At 49.7% G+C, this 16,613-nt stretch overlaps 2 protein-coding genes across 5 annotated transcripts in view; one reads left to right on the forward strand and one right to left on the reverse strand.

Moving 5' to 3' along the window:
• The window catches only part of BIN3 (bridging integrator 3), a 40,587-nt gene extending 38,517 nt beyond the window's left edge, over window positions 1-2,070 (forward strand). For both annotated transcript variants that reach the window (XM_019631584.1, XM_019631585.1), the window contains one exon: window positions 306-2,070. In XM_019631584.1, the coding sequence (XP_019487129.1) occupies window positions 306-452 (147 nt within the window). In that variant the 3' untranslated portion in view covers window positions 453-2,070. The remainder of the gene's footprint in view (window positions 1-305) is intronic.
• CCAR2 (cell cycle and apoptosis regulator 2) lies at window positions 1,457-15,420 on the reverse strand. Of its 3 annotated transcripts, XM_019631582.1 has the most exons (22): window positions 15,215-15,377; window positions 14,258-14,354; window positions 13,959-14,050; window positions 13,447-13,538; window positions 13,141-13,255; window positions 12,843-12,972; window positions 12,564-12,660; window positions 8,839-8,958; window positions 6,973-7,195; window positions 6,776-6,889; window positions 6,220-6,383; window positions 5,611-5,782; window positions 5,293-5,523; window positions 4,963-5,184; window positions 4,179-4,323; window positions 3,973-4,055; window positions 3,406-3,552; window positions 3,110-3,221; window positions 2,826-3,014; window positions 2,479-2,684; window positions 2,203-2,279; window positions 1,528-1,917 (listed from the first exon to the last, which is right to left on the reverse strand). In XM_019631582.1, exons 2-21 carry the CDS (start codon window positions 14,313-14,315, stop codon window positions 2,235-2,237), a joined length of 2,757 nt encoding a protein of 918 aa, XP_019487127.1. In that variant the 5' UTR covers window positions 14,316-14,354; window positions 15,215-15,377; the 3' UTR covers window positions 1,528-1,917; window positions 2,203-2,234. The 3 variants fall into 3 exon arrangements, with proteins under 3 accessions (XP_019487126.1, XP_019487127.1, XP_019487128.1); XM_019631581.1 differs by having other exon boundaries at window positions 1,457-2,279; window positions 15,215-15,420; XM_019631583.1 differs by having other exon boundaries at window positions 1,528-2,279; window positions 3,973-4,052.
• Between the last annotated feature and the right edge of the window lie 1,193 nt (window positions 15,421-16,613).

Consider the following 16,613-nt stretch of genomic DNA (forward strand, 5'->3'; position numbering starts at 1 on the left):
TCCTTCTCCCCAAAGACAACTTGATAAGATTTAGGGGTGTTGAATAGTGTTTTGAATATGTTTGTAGAAATACACTTTCATTTGGTCACGCGGTGGAGACTGAGGCAAAAAAAACGGCCTGTCCCCGTGCCCTGGGCCTCTTCAGGCCCAGGATCTAAGCAGCCCTCAGCCATCTGAGAGCTGCTGATGGGGCCCTGGTTCCTATAGGTCTCCCCCGCCCCACGTAGAAGGAAATGTGGAACTAGCGCTGTGGGGGCTTGGTGTCGGGGAACCCAGCCCCTGCTGACCTCCTGCCTCCCACCCAGGTCGTCTACTACTCTGAAATGCATAAGATCTTCGGAGACCTGACCCAACAGCTGGACCAGCCTGGCCACCCCGATGAGCAGCGGGAGCGGGAGAATGAAGCCAAACTGAGTGAGCTCAGAGCCCTCTCTATTGTGGCTGATGACTGAGTCCTGCCTCATTGGAAGACGCCTGGGATACAAGTCAGCCTCTCTAGTCTTTGCCCTTTTCAAGCGTAGGCTCAGGCATCTGCCAGCAAAGGCCCTGCCTGGGAGAAGTGTGGGGCTAGCAGCCCTCGCCCTACCTCACCAGCCCTTTGGAATAAGCCAGCACCGGGAGCCCCAGGCAGGCTGCTGTCTCCCCGCCCATAAGCAGGAGACTGCAGACAGGTAAGCAGCCTAGTCCAACCCCAGGGGGTTGTATTTCCAGAAGGACCGTCCAGAGTGCCTCCTGGCCCAGGGCCAGGGCTCTGTCAGCTCACCTGCTGTCTCAGCCTCACTTTCGTGGTTGGGATGACATCTACCTCCAAAAGACCCATCCTGGGGAGTCCACCCACCCTGTTGCCGTCCCACTTCACTCCCTGGGAGAGGGCCGGAACACTGCCCTGGGAAGCGAGTGCCATGGTCCCCAGCCCTGACAGGCCCCTGTCTAGCCTCCCAGCACAACAAAAGCTGGCTCAGCCCACTCATATATAGGATAACCCACTTCTAGCCTTAGGTCAGTGCAGGGGAAGACCCCAAGTCTTGTAGTTTCCCTAGGAAACTGGGACACAACCCATGTAAATAACTTACCACAAAAAAAATGTTGGACCGATTCACAGGCCTCAGAGCAAGAATGGGTTTGTCTCACCTGAATATTTGGAATTTTATTTTTTCAAGTAAACTTTGCAATAAAATTTCCATGTATTATTGTACTATACCTAAGGCAAGGAGGGGAGAGCCACCCCAGGTTTTGTTTCCAGGTAATGCTGCCCCCTGCTGAGCTGACAGGACCCCTACCGCGTCCTCTCCCATCAGCCTTCAGGGAGCCTAGTGCAAGGGGCTGCTATTCCTGCTGCCGCCGCCCTCTGGAGGTAACTGCACCCCTATCCTGTGGAGGCTGCGCTGAGGGCCAGGAGGAAGGGTGGGAGCACAGGCAGACCTGAAGGAAGGGAAAAGCTATGCAGGACACTTGGTTTGTTTTTGACTTTGGTTTATTTAAAAAACAAAAAGCCAAAAAAAAAAAAAAAAAAAAACACAATTTTATATACAAAGTCAAACTGAAACCACGGATTATGGAAAGAGGCGAGACTTACGGGGAACAGGGAAAAAGGCTGGGCCATAGCCAATACCACATTCTGAACACGGGAAGCCAGGGGAAGAGGTGCTGGTTTCTTCTGGCAAGTCTGGGGTGGCTGGAACAGTGTTCACTGGCAAACAGCCCACAACGAGAGCTCGCTAGCACTGACTGCATTCCTGCAAAGGCCACTGGAGACCCTTCCCCCAAGAACCTGCTCCTGGAACCTGGCAGGATTTGTGCCATCCAGAGGAAGGGGCTCTTACCCCAGCCACATTCCGTGTCTGTTTCTTCAGTTTATTGGCATCAGACCTTATCATGACATAGTCGAAAAGCCTTTTCCTCCCGTCTTACTCTAAACTGGAAGAGGACAGGAGAAAGCACAAGACTAAGGGCCCCAGGAGAAACCCCAAGGTAGAGGGCAAAATGACATTCGAGGGGTGCAGATGTTGGATTTAGTTGTTTAAGTGGAACCGGTTCCTCGCTCGTCCGTCCCACACAGCACAGGCAGACCCCACCCTGACGGCCTGAACGCCCCTACACAGGCTAAGCACGGGTGAGCCACCCGGCCTATGGCTCCCAGGTCCTGCTCCAGCTGCTTTCTGGACCCAAAGGCCTCTAACTCCAGCAGGCTCCATCGCTGACCTCGCAGGACGGCAGCTCCTGCACCAGGCCCCTCAGTTGCTAGGTGCTGGCTCCTCCTTCTCTACCCAGCTGTCAGCCTGTTTGAAGCAGATGAAACAGGAATCAGGACCCAAGGAGGAAGACTACCCACTTGCTCCTGGGAAACGCAAGCTTGCAAGCTGCTGACTGACGGACGGATTCCAGTGGATGGAGGTGAGGTGGCACGGGCACAAGGGGCTGCCGTGCTGGCGTCACCCTGACCGAGCACCCGTCGCACCAGCTCTCACAGGGCCTCACCTTCTCAACCATCCGCTGCATCTCCAGCTGCAGGGGCGCCAGGCGCCTCCGGAACTCCTGCAGCAGCCGCTGCAGCTGGCTCTTTTGTCGCTCAGCCGTCCGGGCCGTGTCCTCGGCCTCAGAGAGCCGGGTGCGCAGTTCCTGCATGTCCGCCGCCAGGGTCTTGTTTGTGACTTCAGTGGCTGAGAAACGGTGGTGGCTCTCCTCTGGTGGGGACACACCAGAAAGAGTGCTGCTCGGTTAAGGATCGGAGCAACAGGCCCGAGCCTAAGGAGCAGGGTTCCCCCTTGGTCTCCAGTACATGTCTGCATGGGCCCTGACAGGTCCCCGCAGCTCAGCCCACTCACCCAGCTTCAGTTCCAGTGTGTGAATCTTGTTCTCCAGGTACAGCCGTCCACTGTCCTGCTGCTCTGCACGTTGCAACAGGTTCCCCACATTGATGAGGCTGCCATTGTGGGACACCAGGCCCTTATGTTCCACAGGGGCAGCTCCTGGCTTTGCGCTTTTCCCAGGAGGAGGTAGCAGGTCCAGGTTTCCTTGTGGGGCCATGAAAAGGAGGTAAGGGCCGGGTCTCAGGAGGAGGAAGTGGCCCGCCCCCCGCCCCAGCAGGCTGCAGAGCAACAGTACGCACCAAAGAGCACCTCCTCCGGAAGCCCCCCGTCTGTGCCCTCTGGGCGGCTGTACTGAAGGCTGCGGTACTGGCAAATGTTCTGGGTCACCACCCTGCTGACCAGCTGTTTGGCCTACAGAACACACACACCCAAGGTCCCCTTTGATGAGAAGGCACAGGCCCTGCCCCAGCCCCTACCCCTTCGACGTGTAAGAACCTAGAACTAAAGCCTCCTGGCTCCCCATGGGAGCTAAGTGCGTGCCTGTGCACATCTGAGGCCATCGCAGAAAGGACCGAGGGGACACGAGAGAAGGCACCTGCTCTGCACTGAGCCGGAGCCCGAGGGTAAGCAGAATCCTTTCCAAGTCTCGCCGGTGCAAATAGCCACACCAGTTGGCATCAAAGAAGACAAATGCAAGAAGACAGTCCAAAGGGAGCACAGCAGAGGGGTCCAGCTCCTTGGGCTGCAAGAAAAACAAGGATGAACTCTAGTCAGCTAAATCACCCGGGACGCAGCCGTAAATTCAGGCGGCCTGGCTGACATCATCACATCCAGGTGCACCTTCCAGATGGAGACCAGACCCTGGGCCTATAACCAAAGGCCTATTTGGGGCACTTTCACCCAGGGGCTGTCACACACAGGAACCTAGGGTGCTCCTTGACCAGATAATCTCGCTCAGATTCACCCTGATGGAAACACTGGATCCTATATCCCCTTGATCCTATGAAGTGCCATTCCATGAGCCAAGAACCATATTTTGTCTTTTGCCCATCGACAGATGCCAGAAGTCATTTGGCAGAAGCATCCTTCTGCAAAGACTGACTGTGGCCGGCCTTGCTGAGCAGCTCAGTCACTGAGGCCAGAGACGCAGAACAGGTCTCACCATGTCCTGAAGGGACGAGAACTCCAGCTCCGACTGGTTCGAGGCAACTGACCGGACCTCGGGGTCTTCCAGCTTGGCCCCTGCTACAAAAGCCGAAGGTGAGCTTGGAGCAGGGACCACAAGGCCACACCCACTACAGCCCTCACAGCTGTCGCTAGAGCCAGTGAGGGAGCAGCCCCCGCACGCGTCCCTCCCACCGCACACACCGAACTCCTCCTCTCCATCGTCCCGCAGCAGCAGCAGGTCTGGGTCGAGGGCCATCTCACACAGGTCCTCGGACGCCTCGCCCCGGGGTTTCTCTTCTTCCTCTCCCCCAGAAGAGGGGGGTTTGGGCAAAAGCCCATCTTCCTTCTAGGCAAAGCAGGCGGAGATGAGGAGAACTGTCACCTGTAATTACTAACAATAACAGTAGCTAACACTGAGTATCAACCATGTCCAGGAACTGTGTCAAGGGCTCTGTAGGCACCACCTCATGGGATGGATTTCTTTACACATGAGACGTGTATAAGGCTTCAGAGCAGACCAGGGCGAGTCCCAGACACCTGGGATTCTCCTCAGGGAGTCCATCTCAGTCCATAAGAAATGACGTTTCCTTGAGAGTATTTAGGCAAGAAGCCCCAGTGGCTTTTGAAAAGGTTAAGAAAACGCAGCTTTGGTTAACCAGCGGGTCCGACGCCTTACTCCGGAGCGCCTTACTCCGGAGCGTTCTCATTCACTGAGCTCTCGGTGCTGCCGGAGCACCAGCCCCACTTCCCTGCCCTGCTCCGGGCCGCTCCCCCTCCCCTGGACACACCACTTCTAGCTGTGCGGCCCAGGCCAGGGCCAAGCGCCCTGTGCCTGCATACACACACCAGGGTCTCGGGCGCGTGCAGAGAGCAGTACCGAAAGACCAATGGAGCGCTCAGAGCAGCGGCCGGCCACGCAGCATCGTGTCCCGGTCAGCGTTACTACGTGCAGCCCAGTGCCCGTGGGGCGGGCAGAGGTACTCACCGGCGGGGCATCGGGCTCAGTGGCTGTGCCCTCGTTGTGTGCCTCATCCTTGGACTCCTTGGCTGCCTCCTCCTTCACCACTTCTTCCTCCTTGGCCGCCTCCTCCTTCTCAGGTTCGGGTGGGGCCACGATCTTTTCAGGAAGGCTCAGGAGCATCTTATAAATCCTATAGCCAAAATCCCTCTGCAGCATCTCCAGAAACAGCTCAGCCAACACCATCACCTGGTGGAAGAGGTGGCAGTGGCCCGTGGGCATTGAAAGGGAGTGTTCCAAGCCCCGCCATGCAGCCATACACCCTACCCCACAGCCGCCCCAGACGCCTACACCTACCTCAAAAGAGATCCTTTCTTTTGGCCTCCGGTCCTCCACAATACCATGGAGGGACAAGTTTACACAGCCAGGGCGTGCCATGACAGCAGGTTCTAGAGGGGGTGGAGGGGCCTCTGGGAGATCAGTGTCCATTTCCTGCTGTGCAGCGACCTCCGGGTTCTCTGCATTCTGTTTAGAGGTGTCTGCTGCTGGCTCCGATGCGTCAACTGCCTGTTCTGCAGGCTCTGTTTCCTGTGACAAAAGCCAACAGCTGTGACTACCTGGGCCCAGGGGCCAGGGCACCGACTTTCCCCACTTGTTCTTAAGGCTCAGCCTTACCGCTGGCATCTCCTGGGCTGGGGGAGCTGCCTCTGCAGCTTTCTGCTGGCACAGGGCCTCCCACTCTTCCAAAGTAGGCATGATGGTCCAGACATCTGGCAGGTAGACCACCACGGTCTGGAGCCGCCTCGGGGGTCCCGGCTGCAGGTACTGAAACTCGGCAAAGCGCCACCTGCTCACAGCAAAGGGAAAAATGAAGTACTGACCCATGAAGTTCACAAGCAACTGATTCAGTTTCCAGTCAGCGTTTACTGAGCACATACTACAAGCCAAGCTTTGAAAGTTCAAAAATAAAAGATATAGAGCAAGTACTCAAGAAATGGTGGGGAGACACAAGTAAGCAGACATTTACCATCCGAGGTGCTAAGACAACAAGGAGTGCTGAACATGGCTGGGAGAGGGGTTAGGGGGATCCGCTGGTCTTCGACATACACATCCCTTGTCATGCTCATGATCGGTGTGACCATTTGTGAGGGCTGGAGGGAGGGATGCTGGGATAGCTCCTCTGGAACAGAGGCGCGCTAACAGGTTCAGGGAGGTGCAGAAGCTTGGCCTGAACAGTCTCGCCAATGGCTGGCCCACAGACAAGAGCTCAGGGCAGCCACTCACCACTTTGTGCAGGCGCTCAAGTCAATGCCGGTCTGGGCTTGTGCACAGCGGATGGCAGTGCGGACTAGCACCTGCGGGTCGCCCTTGGGGTCAGGGCCGTCCAGGGAAGGAGACCACTCACCCCCAACCAGAACTGCCTCATCTTCTTTCCGGCCCAGCAGAAACTACAAAAACAGATCAGGGATAAAAAATAAAAAACCAATTTCCTGGGTCTCCCACTAGGAGGCAGCCTGCCACCACTAGAGAACACGAGCAGCAGAATGTGAAGAGTCCACATGGCAGTGAGTGAGTGAGTGAGTGAGTGTGTGTGCGCGTGCGTGCGTGTGTGCGCGCGTGCGTGCTGGGGTGGGGTGGGGAGGTTCTCCATCCATGAACATGAACCAGCCACGTAACCTTCTGACAACATTTCTGAGCCATGCTGTGCTTCTTGTAAAACGAGGTATTTCAGCTCTGAAACTCTGTTTCTATGAGTTTGTGAACAGGAACTGAGCTGCTGAAAATGTGACAGGACCTGGACATGATCAACGCATCTTGCCTCTTGGACTGCAGCTCTCACCTTAACCTGCTTCAAAGGGTGTTCTGGCGTCTCCCTTGGCTCAGTCATGTCATCCACGAAGAGCATGCAACAACGATACAATTCCTCCAGTCCTGGGGAAGAGAGCAGCAGTACCTGTGCAGGGGTGGCGGGAAGAGACACTCAGCTTTTTCAGCCTCCATCAAGGGGAGAAAGCGGCAGGACCCCAGTCACCTTACCTTGGAACTGTAAGTAGGGTCACTGTCTGCAGGGATGGGCTCAGCACCAGTGTCTAGAGCTGGCTCCTTCTCAGAAGACACCTGGATACGGCTTGGATGATGGAGGGAAAAGGGCTGACTCAGAGGGAAGGCTGACAGCCAGCTCAGATGCACAGCCAGGAAATCTGCGGGAACCAGGAGACTGCGGTAACGGCGCTGGAGTTCTAGGAAGTCACAGGTGGGGCTACAAGAAAGCACAGGAATTCAGAATGCGCCAAGACCAAGTTATCTTTTAAATAAAGCCATATGAGACTTGGGGGGGGGGTGGATTATTTTATAATCTGGGAAAGAACTTTCTAAGTAAGACACCTCTGGAAAGGAAAAGATGAATCAGATTTGAGCACCAAAATGCTAACAACCTCTAATGGCAAAATAAAGTCAAACTGGGGAAGAAAAAAACAAAATATTTGGAATACATGACAAAGGTTCACTGTCAATATAAAAGGAACCCACAAATCACTAATAAAAAGTTCATAAGTCTTGAGAAAATGGGGAAAAGTGACATCAACAGGCACTTAACAGAAAAAGAAATGAAGCTTAAGAACCCATAAAAATATGCTCAATCTCACTTATAATTAAAGAAATGCAAATCAGAATATCACTTTTCAGCTATCACACTGACAAAGATCAGAAAGTCTGATAATGCAGTATTGGCAGAGGCCTGGGGAAACTAGTACTTCGTGCCCCAGTGGTAAGAACGTAAAGTGATACGGCCTCTTGGAGAGAATGGGCAATATCCATCAAAGTTTAAAATCAGACCCTTGGAGCCAGCTACTCCATTTCTAGGAACTGATCTCAATAAAATGCTTACACCTGTCCACATAGATGTATGTAGAACAATGTTTATTACAACAATATCTAGTATAAGTAAAGACTGAAAATGAAGACAGAGCTGTTTAAAGAAAGGATGGTCCATCCATTTAGTGGAATACCATGTAGTTGCTAAAAAGAATGAGATCTAATCAATGCTAATATGGAATAAATTCTAAGATATATTAATTGAAAAAGCAAACTACCAAACAGTATGTACAATAACCTTCCATTTGTGTTTTTAAAAACACAGCTGTGTGTGTGGCTAACTATTATCAGTCATGTTCTGACTTGATATGAGGAGGGTCCACCCTCTACATGACATGAGGACCAGTGTCTTGTGAGGAGATTAACCTTGGGAGCCAGGTAGGTCAGCATGGAGAACGACAGAGACCCTACCTAGGCCGGGGAGAGGAACCAGTGACACCGGGAAGAACAGTGGCAGCCTTCCTTCCCTTCCCTCTTGAGATGTCAGGAGGCTACCCACCCCTGCTTGGGCTTACATGGACTTAGCTTTGGTGGCCTATCTAATATAGCAGTGAGAGCTCGGCCTCTCCACTGCTGGATGGGATCTGGAATTGCTCATCTACCTCTGAGTCAATCAGTTGCTACATGTGAGAAGTAAGCTAGTGGACCAGTGACCTCAAACATGCTGTAACACTTAAAAAATAATGCAGAGGGTCCCTAGAAAAGAAGTCCCAGGGTTCCTGTGAGCCATAGTTTCTACCTGAATTATAACTGCTGTTGGCTACCTAGATTTTGATTGGCAAGCCTCAATGATAGCCTGGCATAATAATTTCTGGTGATCAAATCATAAAGTTCTATCAGCATGCCCATGTCAGTGGTGCTATGCTGGTCAAAATCTGAGATTTTGAAATAAATCTGTCACATTAAAAAGCAACAAAAACAAGGTCGTAAGAAAACACACACCACTAACTCTCACATAGGCTTTGTCTCATTTACATAAACTGTTACCAGCTACGAGCCTCGCTCCCCGACCCCAGCCTTGCCACTCACCTATCCACAGTATAAGGAGTGAGATGGACCCGGTAAGGAGGCAGGTCATGCCTTGGTTTCTTAGCACCCCAAGACTCTCCACCAACCCGTTGTTTGCGTTTCTTGGAGTCATAGTCATCGCTGGAGGTTGACCCATCACCAGAGAAGAAATCACAGTTACTTACAGACTCAAAATACACTGGCCTCAAAAGAACTCAAATGATCTGAATCTCCAACATTAAAGAAATGGATCAAGAAGCCACGCTAAAGCCATATAACAGATTCTTATAAAGATATTAAAATGGATACTTAAATGCTTTTAATAACAAACCACTCATGTTAAACAAAAAGGAATAGTATAAAATACTATATATATAGTAGTGCCTCGACTGTGCAAAAAAAAAAGCTTTAAAAAACTGAAAAGAAATATTAATGGTGGTTGCCTCTGACTTATAAAGCTCATGAATCATTTTTTAGTATTTTCTAAACTTTATAAATTATAGCTAACATAATTTTTTTGATATGAGCAAAAACAGAATTTAACTGATTTTTTATTTTAAATAAGAGACACATATATGGTACCATACTAAGGGTTCTATAGAAGAAGTTTTATTAAAAGAAACAGTTCTTATAACAAACTCTTAGCAGTACACATTAAGTCATAAAAATACTCAGACCCTTTCATCTAAGAATTCCACTATGGAAAATGTATCCCAAGGAAGTCAGTTCAAAAGAAGAAAAAAGGTTATATATAGTGGGAAAAATTCAAGCTGAAAGTAAGAAAACCATATTCATATCCAACAATATCTGAATATTTATAGTAAATAAAATAATCATTTTATAGTAAATAAAATAGCCATTAAAGCAATCATGAGGATTACACGGCCATATGGAAAAAATGTTTAATAAGAATGTATAAGAATAACTTGAACTCTAAGATTAAAATTATAAAAAGTATGAATATACTGGGGGTACCAAAAAAATGTATACAAGTGAACACTTCGGTCAATGTGGCTCAAGCAGTAGTTCGCCATAATCAGAAGTGTCAGGACGCTGATGGCAACTACTCTGGGCACCTCTTGTAATTGCAGAAGTCAAACGTGACTTGTATTCATCTTTTGTTATTGGGATATATTGAGTATTACAATGTTAATAGGTTTTTCCTTTCTTAAAATGTGTATACATTTTTTTTAGCACCCTCTGTATATAAAGACTAGAAAAGAACATGGGAAAAAGTACCAATAAGTAATTTTTCTCTTCAAAACTATTTTCTAAAGGTCTTTAAGAATGATTACCTTTAAAGGGAAGGAGGGGATGTACATTTTTAAGTTTTTAACTTTATATAATAGCATGAACTACTCTATACATTTTTGTAATAAATCAATTATTACAGTATCGCTATGTTATAGGTGCAATAAATAAAAACAGTAGAAGAGAAAAAAACCTTTAGACCATTATAAAGTGCCAGACTGACAAAGGGAAAACCTCCCATGTCTCATGAGGCAAATGAAAATCAACTGTCATTCTTCATGTTGAGGTAACAGAGTGGATTAAATTTTCCAGCGAGTTTCTGATCTTTTCTTTTAGACCAGCATGGGTTGTTCCCCTAGTCAATACACTCAAGTAAATAAGCTGATTATATTTAACACAAAGTTTTTCTTTCCTCTTATTTCTGCCTGGGTAATTTCCTTGTTCGTTAGCATCTCTATCCAAAAGCTGCCTTCTGATCTGGCTTTTGTGGGATGTCAGTGCTTTCATGTTTCTACAGAAGAACCATTCCCAAGTCATTCTGACAACTCTCTTCAGCTCGCCCATGACTGAAGTGACCTCTTCAGTAAATCCTGTCAACCTCTAGTTAAACTGGATGTTCCACTGAATCCTGTGACTTCAACGGCCAGTTGTCTCTCCTTATCGTGACTTGTCAGGAACAGGCAGTACCAGTGGAAGGCATCTCAGTAACCTCAGCAGGAGGAGACATTGATCCCTGCATCCCAAAGCCTGAAATTCAAAATAAAACTTGGCTTCCAGCTAAAATGTTAATGTGGCTGACTCCTTTATAAACTGTTCCCCCCAGTGACCTAATTTCTACTACCCCCTTTCCTATTCTGCAAATTCTAGTGACTGATGGTAACGTCTTCCTCACAATGGTAATGTCTCCTTTCTCTAGAAGCCATGACACTGAAGATTACAGTCAAAGTAATATAACATGGGCCTTGCACAGGGCTTGACATATCCAGGACAATCAAATGCAACTGACTATATAGAAAGGCTGAACTTGAACCCAAAGCAGAAAGTTCATAACGGCCATTGATTTCTATCCAGGCTACATCATCCCTGAGGGCATTTGCTGTGCTTTTGCTGTGCAAGGCCTTTAATTTTGCAAGGCCTTTAATAAACTCACAGAAGTCCTTGGAAATTCAAGACCAGGAAGATGCATTGGACAAGAAGTGTGAGTGTATGCAAAATACATACCAGTGATTTGAAAATGGGACAGTGTGTTTCAAAGTAATGGAGACACTGTGGAAAATAATCCTAGACAATCAGAGCGTCCCCCTAGTTAGAATTCACAATGACCTATCCAAAGGGAACAAACACCAGCTTCAGCAGAGAGACTAGCTACATCAATTTGCCTAAGCTTTCTCTGAGCTACTCTATGAACCTTTTAGGAGTTCACCTTGGATTGCAATAATTTACTAGCATCTAGCATCAGGGGTTGTTTCCTTCTCAGTATAGTTCATTTCAGAAGAAAACTAGAACATGAGAGAACATACTGGAGTGATGGAAATGTTCTACATCTTAATAGGAGTGAGGGTTCCATGGGATTTTCCATTTGTCAAAATTGTCCAGTTAAAATTTGTGCATTTTGACATACATAAATTTTACTTTATAAAAATCAAATACAAGGCAGGAAGTAGATAAGAGGGAAAGATGAAAAAGAATGGCACATGTTGATATGTGAAGCTAAGTGATGGGGCTATAAGAGTTCACCATCCTTTTCTGTTCACTTTGCTTATAGTTGAAATCTTCCATAATAAAAAGTTAAAATAAGACCAACAGATAGAACGAGAACAAGTCTTAAGCAAACTAGTCTTGAGCTTAACTCCTAGGGATATAAGCAACACCCTTACAGGGAGAGGGTAAGGCAGGATAAGGAACATGTAAGCCAGAGAGAACAGGCAGCATGCTCCCGGCAGTGCCCGCCATGCACAGGTGATACAGGAGGGCCTACAATGCCCTAACAGCCCAAATCCGCCATGTCTGCGCCACACAAGGCCACGAAGCTATCTGCATGCCCAAGGCACAGACCTGGCCTTCTGGGCAGAGTGCAACACACATACTCTAACCCCATGATGATGTAGACAACATATAAAGAAAAACACTTTTACACTAGAAATTAAAACATATACTACAAAATTACTTTTTTGGGACAATTACTATTTTCTTAATACTTTTGATTCTTAGTTTCTCAATTTTAAGGGACTAGAAATAAAAGGGAAAATTATAAAGAAAAAAATTCAGTATTTTTTGAAAGACGAACTACATCAAATCCTTGCTTGATGAACCAGTTGATAAGGTCCCAATATTTGTATAGATGTCACACTGTGTCTGCCTACTTCAGGGTAAAGGGACTAGGACCTAGCTGCAGGAAGAAAATGTTAGTGTCAACCGGTGACAAAGAAAGGGACACAGCTCCTAGAGGGAAATAAAGAAAATAAAACATTTTTCCTGGTTGAACATCCTCTTACCTTCGTCCCTGATCCAATCGGCCATGAGGGCCCCGAGCAGGAAACCTGTTCAGGTGGCTCAGATGAAGTGTGTGGGACGTTTGGAAGAGACTCAGAGCTGCAGAGAGGAAATGGCTGGTGACTCCAAACCCTAAGTATCTGCCCAGCTCCCCCGTCCGTTTTTCCAGTGCACAGAAGTACCCACTTCTATTCATAGAGGCGCAACCTCACAGTTATAAGTCCGTCCGTCCAGAGCATCCCATAAAGCCACACCCCAACATCCATGCTACTGGTACTCACGCTTCTGAGGAAAGAGTGGGGGAATCCGGTGAGGCTGGAAGATCAGCTGGGGCTGAGCTCCCAAAATCCCTTGCTTCTGGCCCAGGGCCGCCACATGTAGCAGGGGAGGTGCTGGGGACTTCAGCAGGGGCTGCAGGACCATAACCGGGAAATTCAGGGCATCCCATAGTTGATGTGCTTACTACCTTGGACAGATGCAATCCCACACCCTCGACAAAAGTAAGGTTCTTGCCCAGCTTTCAAGACATGGGTTTCCCTCCCTCCCCTTCCAATGCACATTCCAAGGAGAGATGAATACCTGGTTGGAGAGTGTTTGCACCTTGACAGCATTCCAAGGCACTGCCTGGCCGGGGTTGTATGCAGCCTTCACCAGCACCTTCTCACCTAGCTGGGGCAGCCGGCCCTTCACCACACTGCCAGCACACAAGCCAGGAGGCCCAGTCAGGACAGAGACCCTGGCCAAGCCACCCTGACTGCCCTGAGGCCCTTCCAACATCAAGATTTCTCATACCTCACATTAAACACAGCAAAGCAATGGCTTCAGTGGGGCGCCACAAGCATGGTGACAAAACTGAATCCAAAGAGACACTGGCCTCAAACCTACCTGAGCTGAAAAAAGACCTCTTCATCTACCACACCGAAGTAGTCATGCAAGCTGGTGACGATGCCAGTGAAGACCCGCTGCTTCTCCCCGCCCTACAAGAGAAGAGTGCAGTGTGAAACAGGGAATCTGCCTAAGTTCTGCCACTGGAATCTCATCTCTGTGCACCCCCTCCGCTCAACCAGAGCATTCATTGCACATGGGAGTCACATGGGAGGAAGCGTACATGCATAACGGACGTAATCTATCTGCACGGGGCGGGGGATCGTGCTGGTTCTTGCACCCCAAGCTTCTCTAGGATTTCCAGTTCTTTTATTCCAAGAAGCACCCTACAGATTTCCCTACAGCCAGAGCTTAGGACTCCCCAGTCAGATGTATCTAGTCACCTCTCTACTGGCCCAAAACAGGAGTATCAGGAAGGATGAACACTGTGATGTAAGAATGAAAGCAGCAGGCGTCCACGCATGCTGGGGTAGTCCCAACGGCTGAAGCTCACTAGGAAATCCCCAACCTACCTGAAGGTGCCTGGCATTTTGGGACAGGTCTGTGGCCACAGGAGGAGTGAGCAAACCAGGAGGGGGACCCAGAAGAGATGTTGAAGCTGCGCCTATGGGGACAGAGAAGCAATCTCCAGGAACTGCACCTACCCTCTCAAACGCTGGAGTCAACTAGAGGATATGGCAAACCCGAACGGCAAAGTGGCTCCAAACAACTCCTCCACCAGGGAGGGAAACCCCCAAAGCCACATTTTAAAAGACTGACTCCAAAGCACATACTTCCCAGTATGAGCCCTGGTAGGCATAAATGCGATCACCTGAGAAGTTGCGTCCCCCTGGAAGTGGGTTGATACGCTGGCGCTTAAACTGGGACATTGGAAATGTTGTCCTCTTTCAGAGTCTTGGGGGGAAAACCTTCGATCAGAAAAGAAATAAGTTAACAGCTCATAGGGGAATTTTCCATCAATCCCAAAAAAGGAACTAAGGATCTTCAGGAAATGGGGAAAAGGACACTGAGAGTGAATGGAGGCGATGAAGGGAATATAGAGTACCAGAAAATGAAGAAATTACACTTCCAATTTGCCCTCGCAATAACCTAGTGACAGGTGATACTATCATGCTATTGTAAAGAAAAGTAAACTGAAGCTCAGAGAGATTAAGGAAGAGACTTGCCTGAGACCCTATTACCAGCTAGTGACAAACCTGGGACTCACACCCAAGTGTCCAGACAACTTAGCGCTCCTCTCACTATGCCATGCCACCCCCAGATGGTTGGGGGGTTGGAGAAAGAGCCCCGGAGACATTCATTCATTCAAATACATGAGCCAAAATGTCCACGCAAGGCCCGGAAAAATGCAGGAGGGTGCTGCCCGAGAGGAGATCATTTGGGCCCTCTCCCCGGAAGTTTGTCCCGCTGTCCCCCGGCCGATCTGCTGGAAAGGTAGCCGTGTGGCCCGGCATACAGTGAATCCGGCTGCGCGCCCGCTCTCCCGCTCCCGCGCTCCCCGACCTTTCTCACCGGTCTCAGCGGCCGCTGGCGCCGAATCTCCCAGGCCTGGCCGCAGCCAGGCCACCGAGGGAGGACAGAGGCGCGCGGTTTCTCCTCCTCCCGCCCGCCCCCAGGGCCGAGGCCGTTGCCAGGGAGACGGGACTTGCAGTCCGAGGGGGCTCGGCTCCTTCCGCGCCCCAAGCATCTCTGCTGCCCGGCCCTTGCAGCTCCTCAGTCGGGGGAGGAGCAAAGGGGCAGAGGGCGGCGGGGGAGCCCATCAACCTACCTGCGGGCCAGGGCCGCGACACCGGGGGGACAAAGACACCCGGAACCACCACAGTCGCTGCTGCCGCCGCCACCGGAAACGCCTCTCCGGAAGCGCGACCACTGGTCGGAAGCTGCCACTATCCCGGATATGGTCCCTCCCTCCGCTCCACCGACCTCTCCCTTCCCCCACTCCGGTCTGCCATCCGGCTCCTATCGGGGAGCGGAAGTGCGCCTTCCCCGATCATATGCGCGCTAGGAAGCTGCGCCTTGGTGGTGTCTTCACTTAAGTGTCCCATTAGAAAAATAGGCTTCAGAGACTTGGTTCCTTGTCCAAAGACAGATGGAAATGTACCCCAAACATAAGGAAGCACTTACCACCCCCACCTTGCCTCGTTCTGGCAGACTCCATGACTGCAGCCACAAGAAAACCAAACCCTCCTGACCAAGGAAGAGGATGCCTGCTCAGTGGCCATTTCTAGGAGACATTCCGATGTCGGACTCAAGCCAATAGCCCCATCCCCAGCCCTGCCCTTCCATTGACAGCAACACACACACACACACACCCTCCCGTCCTCTGGGTACCCTTTTCTCAATTAACAAAGAGGAGCCAGGAATCTGACAGGCTATAGTAAAATAAACCACCACGATATTTAAGTATACATTTGCTAAGCGTTCTCACAGACTTTTCCTTTAGTCCTCACAACAATGCTGGGGGTAAGCAGGTCAGGAATTACTGCTCTAATTTTCAGATATGAAACTGAGAGACCTCAATGAAATGACTTGCTCAAAATCTTGCAGTTAATCACTGGCCACTTTAGTCCCCTTTAGCAATCCCAGTCCCCCCTCATCCTCTGACCGTCCCATTATCCTTCCAGTTTAGCCTCACTCCAACACCCCTACCCTCCCCTTTCCTATTCCTTTAACATTCGCAAAGCACTTCGAGACAGTTTAATCTCATTCTATCCTCATAACAAGCCTGTGAGGTAGGTAGGGCAGGCACCATTATACCATTTGGGAGATTAAGTGGGAAGCTATGGCTCCGACAAGTTAAGGGATTTTGTCGATGTCTAAAAGCTAGTTTGGGCCTCTAGTTTCAGCTCTGATGTGCAAAGGCTAGCAGCCACCAAAGCAGCTAAGAATAGACCTTGAAGGTTACTCCACTGTTCCCCATGTTTTCCCTAACTCTACCATTCCTGGTGCAGTTTTGGGGGGCAAGGCTCAATGTAGAAGCAGCCAAGACAGTGCCCTTTCTCTATCCTGGGGCTGCCCATTCAGGTATGAGGAGGCAAGCAGGACTCCAGATCAGTAACTGTCCACTGAGGAATGAAGGTCAAGTCCATCCTTTTGTAATTACCTCACCCAGAAGACCAACCTTTTTTGAGTGTATCATTCAGGCGAGATGGTTGGATTCAGCCAGT

This window comes from Hipposideros armiger, unplaced genomic scaffold (genome assembly GCF_001890085.2).
Source record: "Hipposideros armiger isolate ML-2016 unplaced genomic scaffold, ASM189008v1 scaffold_1015, whole genome shotgun sequence".
Taxonomy (NCBI): domain Eukaryota; kingdom Metazoa; phylum Chordata; class Mammalia; order Chiroptera; family Hipposideridae; genus Hipposideros; species Hipposideros armiger.